A 14,177-nucleotide genomic window follows, 5' to 3' on the forward strand; every position below is an offset into this window, starting at 1 on the left:
ACAAAATTAAACCTATTCCAACACTAGCCCTCTTTTTTGAGCATTTTAGTTGATGAACCAAATCTCCTCAAACTCCGAAAGAAAGAGAACCAATGTCTTGTCTTCTTTATAGCTGCATCACTATCATCTGCAAAGTTGGCCACAAAGCCATCAATTCCAACATTCAAAGCATTGACATATAACATAAAAAGAAGTGGTCCCAACACTGACCCCTGCGTTACACCACTAGTCACCAGCAGCCAACCAGAAAAGGCTCCTTTTATTCCCACTCTTTGCCTCCCGCCAATTATCCATTGCTTCATCCATGCTAGCATCTTTCCTGTAATATCATGGGCTCTTATCTTGTCAAGCAGCCTCATGTGTGGCACCTTGTCAAAGGCCTTCTGAAAATCCAAGTACACAACATCAACCAATTCTCCTTTATCTATCCTATTCATTATTTCTTCAAAGAATTCCAACAGATTTGTCAGGCAAGATTTTCCCTTAAGGAAGCCTATTTTACCACATGCCTCAAAGCACCCAGAGAACTCATCCTGTGGAGGAAAGCATGTGAGTTAAAGATTTTGATGGACAAAGGGTTAATATCAGGTTTTGAATATGGAAACCAGTTTGTAATTTAGTTTGTGATAGACATGACCTTGATTTTTAGCAGAGACAAGTCTTAGAATAAACACTTGCAATTGCTTATCTTGTAAGAATTAGCCTTAAGAATATGAGATAAACTGTCTACTAATAGAAAGTTGTGCATAGGACTGAATTTTAAATTTTTGGCTGTTGCTGTGGGTGTGGCTTATCTTTAGAGAACAGCATGTGAATCGAGTTTATCTTCTGTAATTCACAAGGGAATCCAACAGCCTTTGTTCTTTGATCGATTTGTACCTGCATAAAAGGAGCTGTGCTCTCTGTATTATTTGGAGTTCGAAACCCATTGTTAGCAGTTCCACTCCCCACAATATCATGACTAAAGCTCTCTTTACTTTGAAGTCCACGTCTAATTTACTTGTGATCAACTTTAATTGAATTTTCCTAACGATTTGGTGCCTGAACAGGGACCCCTTCCATACGAGATCCAGCGACCTGCTACACTGTGAGTTACCGTGAGCTTGAGAAGTGGGATCAGTGAACAAGATCCAGAGACAAGGAGATTTGTGAGTTACGCTTGGGAAGGTTTCATGTGTAATGTTTCACCATGAGCTGCTGTGAGTCTCCAGAGCGGGGTGGGGGGAGGGGGGTGAAACAAGATCAGTAGGGCAAAACCAGTGCAGACAAGGGGCTGGGTCCCACCCGGCCAGTGACCATCTCTGAGCTTCTGGAAAGGGGCAAGACTGTAGATGGAAGACTGGGTCCGAGACCTTAAGACATGGGAGCAGAATTAGGCCAGTCCGCCCATTGAGTCTGCTCAGCCATTCCATCACGGCTAATCCCGGATCCCACTCAATCCCATACACCTGCCTTCTCGCCACAACCTTTGATGACCAATCAGGAATCAATTTCTGTCTTAAACGTAGATGCAGACTTGGCCTCCACTGCAATCTGTAGCAGAGCATTCCACAGATTTACTACTCTCTGGCTAAAAAAAAAATGCCTCCTTACCACTATTCTAAAGGGTCACCCCTCAATACTGAGGCTGTGCCCTCTAGTTCTGGATACCCCCACCATAGGAAACATCCTCTCCACATCTACCCTATTCAGTGCTTTCAACTTTCAGTAGGTTTCAATGAGATCCCCCACACAGTCTTCTAAATTCCAGTGAGTACAGGCCCAGAGCTGTCAAACGCTCCTAATACGTTAACCCCTTCTTTCCCAGAATCATCCTCATGAGCCTCCTCTGAACCCTCTCCAATGACAACACATCCTTTCTGAGATATGGGGCCCAAAACTGTTGACAATACTCCAAGTGTGACCTGACTAGTGTCTTTTAAAGGCTCGGCACTATCTCCTTGCTTTTATATTCTATTCTGCTTGAAATAAATGCCAAAGTTGTGTTGCCTTTCTTAACCACAGACGTAACCTGTAAATTAACCTTCAGGGGGTCTTGTACAAGGATTCCTAAATCCCTCTGCACCTTTGATGTTTGATTCTTCTCCCCATTTAAATAACAGTCTGCACTATTGTTTCTTTTACCAAAATGCATTATTATACATTTCCCAATGCTGTATTCCATCTGCAACTTTTCTGCCCATTCTTCCAATTTGCATAAGTTCTGCTGCAATCGCTTGCTTCCTCAGCACTACCTGCCCCTCCACCTATCTTTGTATCATCCGCAAACTTTGCCACAAAGCCATCAATTCCATTATCCAGATCACTGACAAACAATGTGAAAAGTAGCAGTCCCAATACTGACCCCTGAGGAACACAACCACTCAATGGCAGCCAACCAGAAAAGGCCCTTTTCGTTCCCACTAGCTGCCTCCAGCCTGTCAGCCATTCCGCTTTCCATGCCAGTTTCTTTCCTGTAATGCCAATGGATTTTATTTTGTTAAGCAGCCTCATGTGTGGCACCTTATCTAACACCTTCTGAAAATCCAAGTAAATGACATCCACTGCCTCTCCTTTGTCCACCCTGCTTGTTACTTCCTCGAACTCAAACAAATTTGTCAGACAAGATTACCCTTTTCAGAAACCATGCTGACTTTGACTTATTTTATCATTAGTTTCCATGTACCTTGAAATCTCATCCTTAATAATAGACTCCAACACTTTCCCAACCACTGAGGTTAGGCTAACTGGCCTATAATTTCCCTTCCTTTGCCTTCCTCCCTTCTTAGAGTGGAGCGACATTTGCAATCTTCAAATCCTCCAGGACCATGCATAATCAAGTGATTCTTGAAAGATCATGGCCAATGCATCCATTATCTCTTCAGCAACCTCTCTCAGGACTCTGGGTGACTTATCCACCTTAAGACCTTTCAGTTTGCCTAGCATTTCTTTTCTTTGTAATACCAATGGCACTCACTGCTGCTCCCTGACACTCACGGATCTCTGGCACACTGCTAGTGTCTTCCATAGTGAAGACAGTTGCAAAGTACCCATTAAGTTCATCTGCCATTCAATCGATCAACAGAGGCTCCAATTAATACACATACTGAGAAAAGGGTAAAGCAGTGCAAGAAGTCTAAGCAACTTCTGGGTGAGTCCCAGTGCCTCTGGGCTCCCCTGTGGACAAGGTATGGCTGGAAACAGGAGATGGGAGGTGTGTGATTAATTTTCCTATTAATTTATATGGTTGAGCCAGAAAGACTGGCCATATGAAGGCTCTTTTCATCAAAGAAAATTTGTTACTGTAAAGGTGAGACCAAAGGAGGGGATGGAGAACTGAACTGGGATGTGGTGTTTCAGTAAATGGGAAGAAGTGGCCAAAATGCAGCAAACCAAAACCTAAACCTAAGATGGAGGAGGCAAAATACAAAAATGGGAATAGATCCTCCTCACCATCCCATTCTTTCTCCCCCCTCTCCCCTGAAATTCTATATGATGGGCTGCCAGAAGATCCCATTGTGGAAATAGCAACGTTTGACACACCCACTGCATCACATAGAGCCCAGCAGCTGCGACGACAAATATGATTGTCTCAGTCCTATTCCGGGAACCAGCTTCCCTCATATGAACAGGCTTCCCCATCCCGTGCGTCGAGCGCAGGGGATCCTTCTGGTTCTATGGAACGGGAATAGTCATCATCTGTGGACATTGCGCGGGTGTGGGGATGCAAACATGGTCTCAGACCGGGAGAGTACAGTCTTTGGAGCAGGTAGCAGGACCTAGCGATAGCCTTAGGGAAAGTGATAATACCACTCATAGGCAGGTACCCCAAATAATGGTAGGAGAAATATTGATCCTCAAACCCCGGGCCCCTGCAGATATTAGGAATGTGATCAGAGATGCCCCTAACTCTGTTAGGAAACCTATTGCATTCCACGGCTAGTTAATACACACTTGTGAAATTTTTAACCCTTTACCCGGAAGTGTGCTGCGTCTCCTGCTGGTCGCCTCAGGCAGCGCCAGGACAACCCTCAAACAATAACACACTGTACCCCGGGGAACATATGGTGATTGGGTCCTGAATGCAGATGGAGGTGAAGGCAACCCCAGTATGCTGACAGACATGGTTAGAACAGGCCAAAGGGACAATCCTAGCAGGGTCCAGGCAGCATAGTGATCTTGGGAAGGTCACAAGATGCCAACAGAAAATGGTTGAGCCCGTAATATAGTTCATCGCCCGGTTTAAAGATGCACGGGAAAATAGTGCGGGAGTACAACTGGAACAGAATGGACCTTTTATAGTGCAAACCTCTTAGATTATTTGTGGCCCAAAGTAGCACAGTCACTCAAATTGATGATGGAAGTCAGAAAAGTCGTGGCTCATGACAGACAGCATTATAATCTGTGCTTTAAGAGCCAAATATTTTTTAGTCCTGAAGGGATAGCCGCCAAAATAGAGCCATAACTTTCTCAGATAAATTATTTCCTGGAATGAGAGCACTCTGTACCTCATGTATTCCTGTACCTCACCCCCCAAACAAACCCAAAGATCTGAGTCCAAGGGTAAAACGGTTAAAAGAGCTAATTCAGGGCACCCTTCTGATTGGCGTGACCTACTTTGGTCCCGATCCTGGAGTGATAGTGACAAATCCTTTTAAGACTCTCCCTATTAGGATCCCTTGTTATTTTTAGACTGAAAAGCCCGTCCGCTTCTCCTCAGTAAGACGCGCCACTTCGACTCAAAGAAGTGAACCCGTCCTTGTGGGCATTGCACAATATTGCCAATCCCAAAACAGGGCAGGGTAGATGTATGAGACTCACAGACTGCCCAACCAGATGGTACTGACTGTTTTCCCAGCTGTACCGGACACAAATATCATTTTGGCTTCTATACCATCTGCATCTCGGTGGTACATGGTGATTGACTTCTGCTCTGCCTTCTTCTCAGTCGCTCTGCACAAAGACAGTCAATACCTGTTTGCCTTTATGTATGATAGACAACAATATTCCTGGATGAGGTTGCCTCAGGGTTACACTGAGAGGCTAACAGTATATGCAGTTGCTGTAAGAGGCAATTTGAATACATTACTGTTGCCTCGCATTAGTGTCATTTGACAAGACACTGGCAGATTACCAGAAGGACCCTGTAGTGCTGTTAAACTACTTGGCAGTCCACGGACATCCAGCCCCATTACCTGTAACTGTTCTGCCAAACAACTGTCATCTATTTGGGCTATGTTCTGCAGATCCACTGGAGCCCAGGTATGAAACAGGCATGAGACTCTGAAGAAGGAACCAGCCTTGGGCATATCTGACTACTCTAAATCCTTCCAGTTATATACAAAAGAAAAGGAGGGATTTGCGAGCACCGTGCTGGCTCAGGAACACAGTGGCTTGAAAGGAGCAGTGGCATATTTTTGCACAACTTACCACCTGCAGTGTGTAGTCTACCTGGCTGCCTACAAGCTTGGTGGCAAAGGCAGTGCTGGGTGAAAAGGCAGCGCCTATAATATTGAACCATCCCTGCACAGTATTGACTCCTCACACAGCAATGCTAATCCTCAATTCAGTGGCCACACCACACTTATTAGAACAGAACAGATAACCAATGTCCTGCACCTTTGAATTTCTCCCAGAAACTACAGCCACTGCTGTTCAGCCATCATCCTTGCTTGTGTCCCCTTTCAATCAACTTTGGTCAGCTCCTCTCCCGTGCCTCTGTAATTCCCTTTGCTCCACTGTAATACCAATACATCTGACTTTAGCATCTCCCTCTCAAATTGCAGGGTGAATTCTATCATATTATGATCACTGTCTCCTAAAGGTGCCTTTATCTTAAGCTCCCTAATCAAATCTGGTTCATTACACAACACCCAATCCAGAATCGTCTTTCCCCAGGTGGTTTCAACTACAAGTTGCTCTAAAAAGTCACCTTGTAGGCATCCCACAAACTCTCTCTCAGATTCCAGCATCAACATGACTTTCCCAATCTATCTGCTTATTGGAATTCCTCCTGACTATCTTAACATTGCCCTTTTGACATGTGTTTTCTACTTCCCATTGTAATTTGTAGCCCATATCCTGGCTATTGTTAGGAGGCCTGTATATAACTCCTATCAGGGTCTTTTTACCCTTGCAGTTACTTAGCTCTATCCACCGGATTATACATCTTCTGGTCCTATGTCACCTCTTACTAAGGATTTGATTTCTTTTTTTAAAACCAAAAGAGCCACTCCACACTCTCTGCCTACCTGTCTGCCCATTTGATATAATGTGTAGCCTTGGATGTTAAGCTCCGAACTATGTTGTTCTTTCAGCCACTGCTCAGTGACGCTCACAATGTCAACGTCTAACTACACTACAAAATCATCTATATAATCATATAACCATATAACAATTTCAGCACAGAAACAGGCCATCTCAGCCCTACTAGTCCATGCCGAACTCTTACTCTCACCTAGTCCCACCAACCTGCACTCAGCCAATAACCCATAATCTACTTTATTCTGTATGCTGTGTGCATTCAAATATACATCTTGCACCTTGTATCCATCACTCTTTTCGATTTTGCCCCCATGTTATACTTGAACTCATCCCACCTAATGCAATTTTGTCTTATCATCTGCCTGTCCTTCCTCAGTTTCATATCACACTACATCTAGTGGTGCACCAACTGCACCATCCTCAGCTCCAACAGCCTTGTTCCCATCCCCTTGCCAATTTAGTTTAAATCCTCCCCAAGAGATCTACCAAACCTGTCTGCAAGGATATGGGACCCCTTCGGGTTCAGGTGAAAACCTTCCCTTTTGTACAGTTCTCACCTTCCCCAATGGCCATTTGCCAAATCACCCTAATCTTACCCTCACTGGCGAGCATGAGATCCTGCTTTTCAGCTTTCTACCTAGCTCCTTAAATTCTCTCTTCAATACCTCCTCCCTATGTCATTGGTGCCAATATAGAACATAGAACATAGAATAGTACAGCACAGTACAGGCCCTTCGGCCCACAATGTTATGCTGACCCTCAAACCCTGCCTCCCATATAACCCCCCACCTTAAATTCCTCCATATACCTGTCTAGTAGTCTCTTAAACTTCACTAGTGTATCTGCCTCCATCACTGACTCAGGCAGTGCATTCCACGCACCAACCACTCTCTGAGTAGAAAACCTTCCTCTAATATCCCCCTTCAACTTCCCAGCCCTTACCTTAAAGCCATGTCCTCTTGTATTGAGCAGTGGTGCCCTGGGGAAGAGGCGTTGGCTATCCACTCTATCTATTCCTCTTATTATCTTATACACCTCTATCATGTCTCCTCTCATCCTCCTTCTCTCCAAAGAGTAAAGCCCTAGCTCCCTTAATCTCTGATCAATGCATACTCTCTAAACCAGGCAGCATCCTGGTAAATCTCCTCTGTACCTTTTCCAATGCTTCCACATCCTTCCTATAGTGAGGCAACCAGAAATGGACACAGTACTCCAAGTGTGGCTTAGCCACAGTTTTATAGAGCTGCATCATTACATCGTGACTCTTAAACTCTATTCCTCGACTTATGAAAGCTAACACCCCATAAGCTTTCTTAACTACCCTATCCACCTGTGAGGCAACTTTCAGGGATCTGTGGACATGTACCCCCAGATCCCTCTGCTCCTCCACACTACCAAATATCCTGCCATTTACTTTGTACTCTGCCTTGGAGTTTGTCCTTCCAAAATGTACCACCTCACACTTCTCCGGGTTGAACTCCATCTGGCACTTCTCAGCCCACTTCTGCATCCTATCATCCTATATGTACCAAGACCTCTGGCTGGCCTGGCATTTGGGAGGTAACATAGCATCCAGGTGCCTCTTTCACGTCCACAGAATCTCGTGTCTACTTCTCTAGCTATGGACTACTGCAGTCCTCTTCTCCCCATTCCCTCCTGAGCCACAGTGCCAGAGACCCAGTTGCTGCAGATCCCCTCCCCCACAGTTGGTTGCACACACCCCCCCCCTAACAATATCCAAAATAGTATACTTATTATTAAAGGGAATGGTTACAGGAGTACTCTGCACTGACTGCCCACTTCGTTTCCCTCTCCAGACAGTCACTCAGGTACCTGCCTCCTGCAACCTAGGGGTGACTACCTCTCTGCAGCTCCAGTCTATCACCACCTTAGTTTCCTGTATGAGCCGAAGGTCGTTGAGTTTCAGCTCCATTTCCGTAACACGTTTTCTGAGGAGCTGCAGCTCAGTTCAGATGGGCCAAATAGTCATAGTCATACCTAATTGATCCCGAGGGAAGTTGGTTTTCTTTACAGTTGCACCCTAAATAATTAAATAGTGATAAACCATAAATAATTAAATAGTAATCTGTAAATTATGCCAGGAAGTAAGTCCAGGACCAGCCTATTGGCTCAGGGTGTCTGACCCTCCAAGGAAGGAGTTGTAAAGTTTGATGGCCACAGGCAGGAATGACTTCCTGTGACGCTCTGTGTTGCATCTCGGTGGAATGAGTCTCTGGCTAAATGTACTCCTGTGCCCACCCAGTACATTATGTAGTGGATGGGAGACATTGTCCAAGATGCAACGCAACTTCGACAGCATCCTCTTTTCAGACCCCACCGTCAGAGAGTCCAGTTCCATCCCCACAACATCACTGGCCTTACGAATGAGTTTGTTGATTCTGTTGGTGTCTGCTACCCTCAGCCTGGTTACTTGGGTGGTGGAGGTCTCCCAGAATTCCTACGTCTCACACAAAGAACTCAACCCAGCCCCTGGAGCCATTCTCTCTGCATTAGCAATGCACAAACAGACAAAGAATGAAGAAGAAACTTACTTCACCCAAGACTGTTGAGACAAAGCTACCCCACTCTAACACTGGTCCACCAACACAATGCCCGCTCCGCTTGTCCCTATGTTACTTATTTGCCTTCCTGATGAATTGCAATTCGATTGGGCCACCGGATAAAGTCAAAAGCCTGCGAATGCTCCTTTTTAAATCTGTCGCTCTGGCCTGTGTGTAGTCTCCTCTTCAAGAACACTCAACCATCAGGCTCCTGAACCAGCATGGATAAATTTACTCACAACACTGAACTGACTCCACCAGCTGTGGACTCACTTTTAAGGACTCTACAATCATGTTCTCAATATTGTTATTTATTATCATTTTTATTATTGTTGTATTTATTGCCTTGTTTATCTTCTTTTGTACATTGGTTGTTTGTCAGTATTTGTGTGTAGTTTTTCATTTATTCTTTTGTGTTGCTTTGTTCTACTGTGATTATAGGGTGGTATATGGTAACATATACGTACTTTGATAATAAATTTACTTTGAACTTGGGTGATAATTGTGTTTCCAAGGCATTAATGAGACACTTATACAAAAATTGACTCAGTAATTTACCAAGAGAAGCCAACACCTTCCCACTCAACATGCTCCACCTCCTCCAGCTTCACAATCTGCCCGGCAGGCAAAGGGTCAGAGGTCAAAAGTCATTACCTTATGGTATTATTTCCATAGCAGCCAACGTCGCCGATGCCGAGGTCATCTGCCATTATGAGTACAATGTTAGGCTGATAGTCGATCTCTGTGCAGTTTATACAGATCATTAGCATAGAATTGAACCACAGAATAATGGCCACAATGTTCCTGCACATGGAGGAGAGAGTGTGAATAGAATAACTAATTTGCATTTCACTACAAATATACAGCATTTTGTTTTAAAAGAAATTATATTAATCCATAAAATACAATGGCTTTGTCACAATTTACTAATAAATTACATCAGGATTAATTTTCAGACTGCACCTTGGCAAGATGTGTGCTATTAAATGCAGTTCCTCATAGGAATGTCAATAGGACCATTAGACGGGAGCAGAATTAGGTCATACGGTCTATTGATTCAGCTCTGCCAGTTGATCATGGCTGGCTGATTACCGAGGGACCGCCTCAAAGTCTCACTGCAAGAGGTCTTACAACGTGGCACCACTATACTGGACATTTTAAACATGTTTAAAGCAACAAAACACACAAAATGCTGGAGGGACTCAGCAGCTCGGGCAGCATCTACGGAAATGAATAAACACTCGAAGTTTTGGGCCGAGACCCTTCTTCAGGACAGGAAAGGAAGGGGGAAGACGCCAGAATAAGAAGGTGGGGGGGAGGGGAAGGAGAAGGAGGCTAGCTAGAAGGTGATAGGTGAAGCCAGGTGGGTAGGAAAGGTAAAGGGCTGGAGAGGAAGGAATCTGAGTGGAGAGGAGAGTGAACCATAGGAAGAGGGGACCCAGGGGGAGGTGATAGGCAGGTGAAAAGAGATAAGAGGCCAGAGTGGGGAGTGGAAGAAGAGGGGAGGATGAGGAGTTTTACTTTTTATTTACTGAAAGGAGAAATCGATATTCATGCCACCAGGTTGGAGGCTATCTTGATGCCCTGAGAGTGGCCTCATCATAACACAAGAGGAGGCCATGGACTAACACACGTCGGAACGGGAAGGGGAATCGGAATTAAAATGTCTGACCACAGGGAACTTCCACTTGTGGTGGATGGAGCTACCTTTGGCAGCTACTGTTTTAATCAAAGAAAGTTAAATAAATTCCAGTCTTGGAAATGTTGCAGACACAGCATTCTTCAAACTGATTGTGGTTTGTGAAACTTACGCAAGTTTTATATGTAACTCCATTGATTTGTCCCTCCTTCGTCTCATTCAAGTTTTCTGGAATAAAAAGGAAGAATTTTATTTTTAATCATTGAAGGCCCTTTGAAAGAAATGTACATATAAACAGAGAGGCAAGAACAGAGTCATGAGTAACTAGTAAAGACGAAATGTTAATAACTGCAAAAAGTATTTGAGTTGATATTACTTCCATTTAGTTATTTATTTCGAGATACAGTAGAGTAATAGGCCCTTTCAGCCCAACAAGCCTATGTTGCCTAATTACACTCATGTGACCAATTAACCTACTTACCCGTACATCTTTGGAATATGAGACGAAACCGGAGCACCTACTAGAGGAAAACCACACAGTCACACAGAGAACTTACAAACTCCTTACAGACAGTGTCGGGGTTTGAAACCGGGTCACTGGTTCTGTAAATATCCTTAATGACCTCTACGCTTCAGTGCAGCACTTAACGCAGAGTGGAGGATAATTAATTTTGTGCAAGACATCAAGGTTTATAAATATTTAAAGCACATCAACAAAGAATGCTTGTAGTCATCAAAAACATGAACGTTAAGTTAGTCCTATTTCCTATGTTTGTCCATTAGCCCTGAAGGCAATGGAGACACAAGAGCCTCTTGTTTATTTTTCTCCTTCCTTTTGTCCGCCTCCATCTATGATTCACCTGCCATGGTCTCCCAGCTCCAGCCTTGCGCCCCTCCACCCTCCCTAGCACTAACTGCCCATCATCTTACGCCACTGCTCAGTCCACCAATCACCATGGACTCCTGTCTCACCCCTCCGCTCCTTCCTCTTTACACTGGCTACACCTCTCCATTCTCAGTCCTGACGCAGTTCCTTTCCTCCCGCAGATGCTGCTTGACAGCAGGTTGTTTATTGGTAAAGGTAAGATTTCCTTAGTGAATTCCAGACACTCGCCCCTCATTGAGTGAAATGTTTATTTTTCATCATTAACCCTCCAATCCTTACTCCAATCAACTTGAAGGTTATGCCCTCCTGTTAACTGCCACGCAGCTTCAAGAATGCTCAACTGTAATTAAAATCTGTCCAGGGTGTAGGCAAAGCATATGCGTCTATGTATGTATTTTTTACATGGGTTAGCACAGTAGCACAGTGGTTCACACAATGCTTTACAGTATGGGTGACCCAGGTTCAATTGTTGCCACTGTCTGTAAGGACTTAGTACATTCTCCCCGCACGTGGCTTTCCTCTGGGTGCTCCGATTTCCTCCCACAGCCTAAAGGTGCACTGGTTGATAGGTCAATTGGTCATTGTAAATTGTCTCGTGATTGGGCTCCGATTCAATCAGGGGATTGCTGGACAGCCTGGCTCGGAGGGCCTATTCCGTGCTGTGTCTCAATAAATGAACAAAATTTTTGCTCTGTTCCTAAGGGTCCAACAGTGGCACCTACGGGATCAATAATCCATGATCAATAACAAAGGAGGAGTGTTGTGATCCTGAAGGGAGTACAAAGAAGGTTCACCAGATTGATTCCTGGGATGGCAGGACTTTCATATGATGAAAGACTAGATGAACTAGGCTTATGCTCGTTGGAATTTAGAAGATTGAGGGGGGATCTGATTGAAACATATAAAATCCTAAAGGGATTGGACAGGCTAGATGCAGGAAGATTGTTCCCGATGTTGGGGAAGTCCAGATGAGGGGTCACAGTTTGAGGATAAAGGGGAAGCCTTTTAGGACCAAGATTAAGGAAAACTTCTTCACACAGAGAGTGGTGAATCTGTGGAATTCTCTGCCACAGGAAACAGTTGGGGCCAGTTCATTGGCTATATTTAAGAGGGAGTTAGATATGGCCCTTGTGGCTAAAGGGATCAGGGGGTATGGAGGGAAGGCTGGTACAGGGTTCTGAGTTGGATGATCAGCCATGATCATACTGAATGGCCGTGCAGGCTCGAAGGGCTGAATGGCCTACTCCTGCACCTATTTTCTATGTTTCTATGTTTCCACTGCTGTCTTGACAGATAAAGGCTGGCTTAATTCGTTATATGTACTTCTAAGCATCGAAACTTGCAGTGAAATGCATCAAATTAGCGAGGAATTGAGCTGGAGGCCAGTATAGTTCTAGAGCCAGCACAGCAGACCCACAGCTCACTAACACTAACCACAGTTCTCTGGAATGTGGGAGGAGACCAGAGCACCCAGAGGAAACCCATGTGGTCATGGGAGTACGTAATTCCTTACAGTCAGTGGCAGGAATTGAACCCGGATCGCTGGGGCTGTAAAGCATTTTGATGCTACCGTAATGCACCATCATTTGGCATGGCAGTACCTCTACTTTCTTAGAGGCTTGTGCAGATCTGACATTTCATCAAAACTTTAACAAGTTTCCATAGATGCACAGTATACGGACTGGTTGTCTCATAGCCTGGTATAGAAATACGAATGCCCAAGAACTGAAAAGTCGACAAAAAGTAGTGGCTAGGACCCAGTCTATTCCACCATTGAGCACACCCTACAAGGATTGCTGCCACAAGAAAGCAGCGCGTGTCTTTAAGGATCCCCCACCATTCAGGCCTACAGGAAGGATGTACAGGAGTTTTAGGTCCCACACCACCAGATTCAGGAACATTTATTATCCTTCAACCATCAGTCTCTGACGGTGGTGTCTGAAAAGAGGATGCCTTCCAAGTTGCATGCCATCCTGGACAATGTCTCCCATCCACTGCATAATGTACTGGTTGGGCACAGGAGTACATTCAGCCCGAGACTCATTCCACCGAGATGCAGCACAGAGCGTCATAGGAAGTCATTCCTGCCTGTGGCCATCAAACTTTACAACTCCTCCCTTGGAGGGTCAGACTCCCTGAGCCAATAGGCTGGTCCTGGACTTATTTCCTGGCATAATTTAGGCCATAAGACCATAAGACAAAGGAACAGAAGTAGGTCATTTGGCCCATCAAGTCTGCTCCGCCATTTTATCATGAGCGGATCCATTTTATCCTATTTAGTCCCACTGCCCCGCCTTCTCACCATAACCTTTGATGCCCTGGCTACTCAGATACCTATCAATCTCTGCCTTAAATACACCCAATGACTTGGCCTCCACTGCTGCCCGTGGCAACAAATTCCATAGATTCACCACCCTCTGACTAAAAAAATTTTTTCGCATTTCTGTTCTGAAAGGGCGCCCTTCAATCCTGAAGTCATGTTCTCTCGTACTAGACTCCCCCATCATGGGAAACAACTTTGCCACATCCACTCTGTCCATGCCTTTTAACATTCGAAATGTTTCTATGAGGTCTCCCCTCATTCTTCTAAACTCCAAGGAATACAGTCCAAGAGCGGACAAACATTCCTCATATGTTAACCCTCTCATTCCTGGAATCATTCTAGTGAATCTTCTCTGTACCGTCTCCAACATCAGCACATCCTTTCTTAAATAAGGAGACCAAAACTGCACACAGTACACCAAGTGAGGTCTCACCAGTGCCTTATAGAGCCTCAACATCACACCCCTGCTCCTATACTCTATTCCTCTAGAAATGAATGCCAACATTGCATTCACCTTCTTCACTA

The 14,177-nt window shown here is 44.7% G+C and overlaps 1 protein-coding gene across 2 annotated transcripts in view; it reads right to left on the reverse strand.

Moving 5' to 3' along the window:
• The window catches only part of LOC140200017 (arylsulfatase D-like), a 77,958-nt gene that overhangs the window by 49,145 nt on the left and 14,636 nt on the right, over positions 1 to 14,177 (reverse strand). For both annotated transcript variants that reach the window (XM_072262641.1, XM_072262642.1), the window contains exons 2-3: positions 10,616 to 10,671; positions 9,459 to 9,608 (exon numbers count right to left, since the gene is read on the reverse strand). In XM_072262641.1, the coding sequence (XP_072118742.1) occupies positions 9,459 to 9,608; positions 10,616 to 10,662 (197 nt within the window). In that variant the 5' untranslated portion in view covers positions 10,663 to 10,671. The remainder of the gene's footprint in view (positions 1 to 9,458; positions 9,609 to 10,615; positions 10,672 to 14,177) is intronic.

The sequence above is a fragment of the Mobula birostris genome, chromosome 7, assembly GCF_030028105.1.
Source record: "Mobula birostris isolate sMobBir1 chromosome 7, sMobBir1.hap1, whole genome shotgun sequence".
Classification (NCBI taxonomy): Eukaryota; Metazoa; Chordata; class Chondrichthyes; order Myliobatiformes; family Myliobatidae; genus Mobula; species Mobula birostris.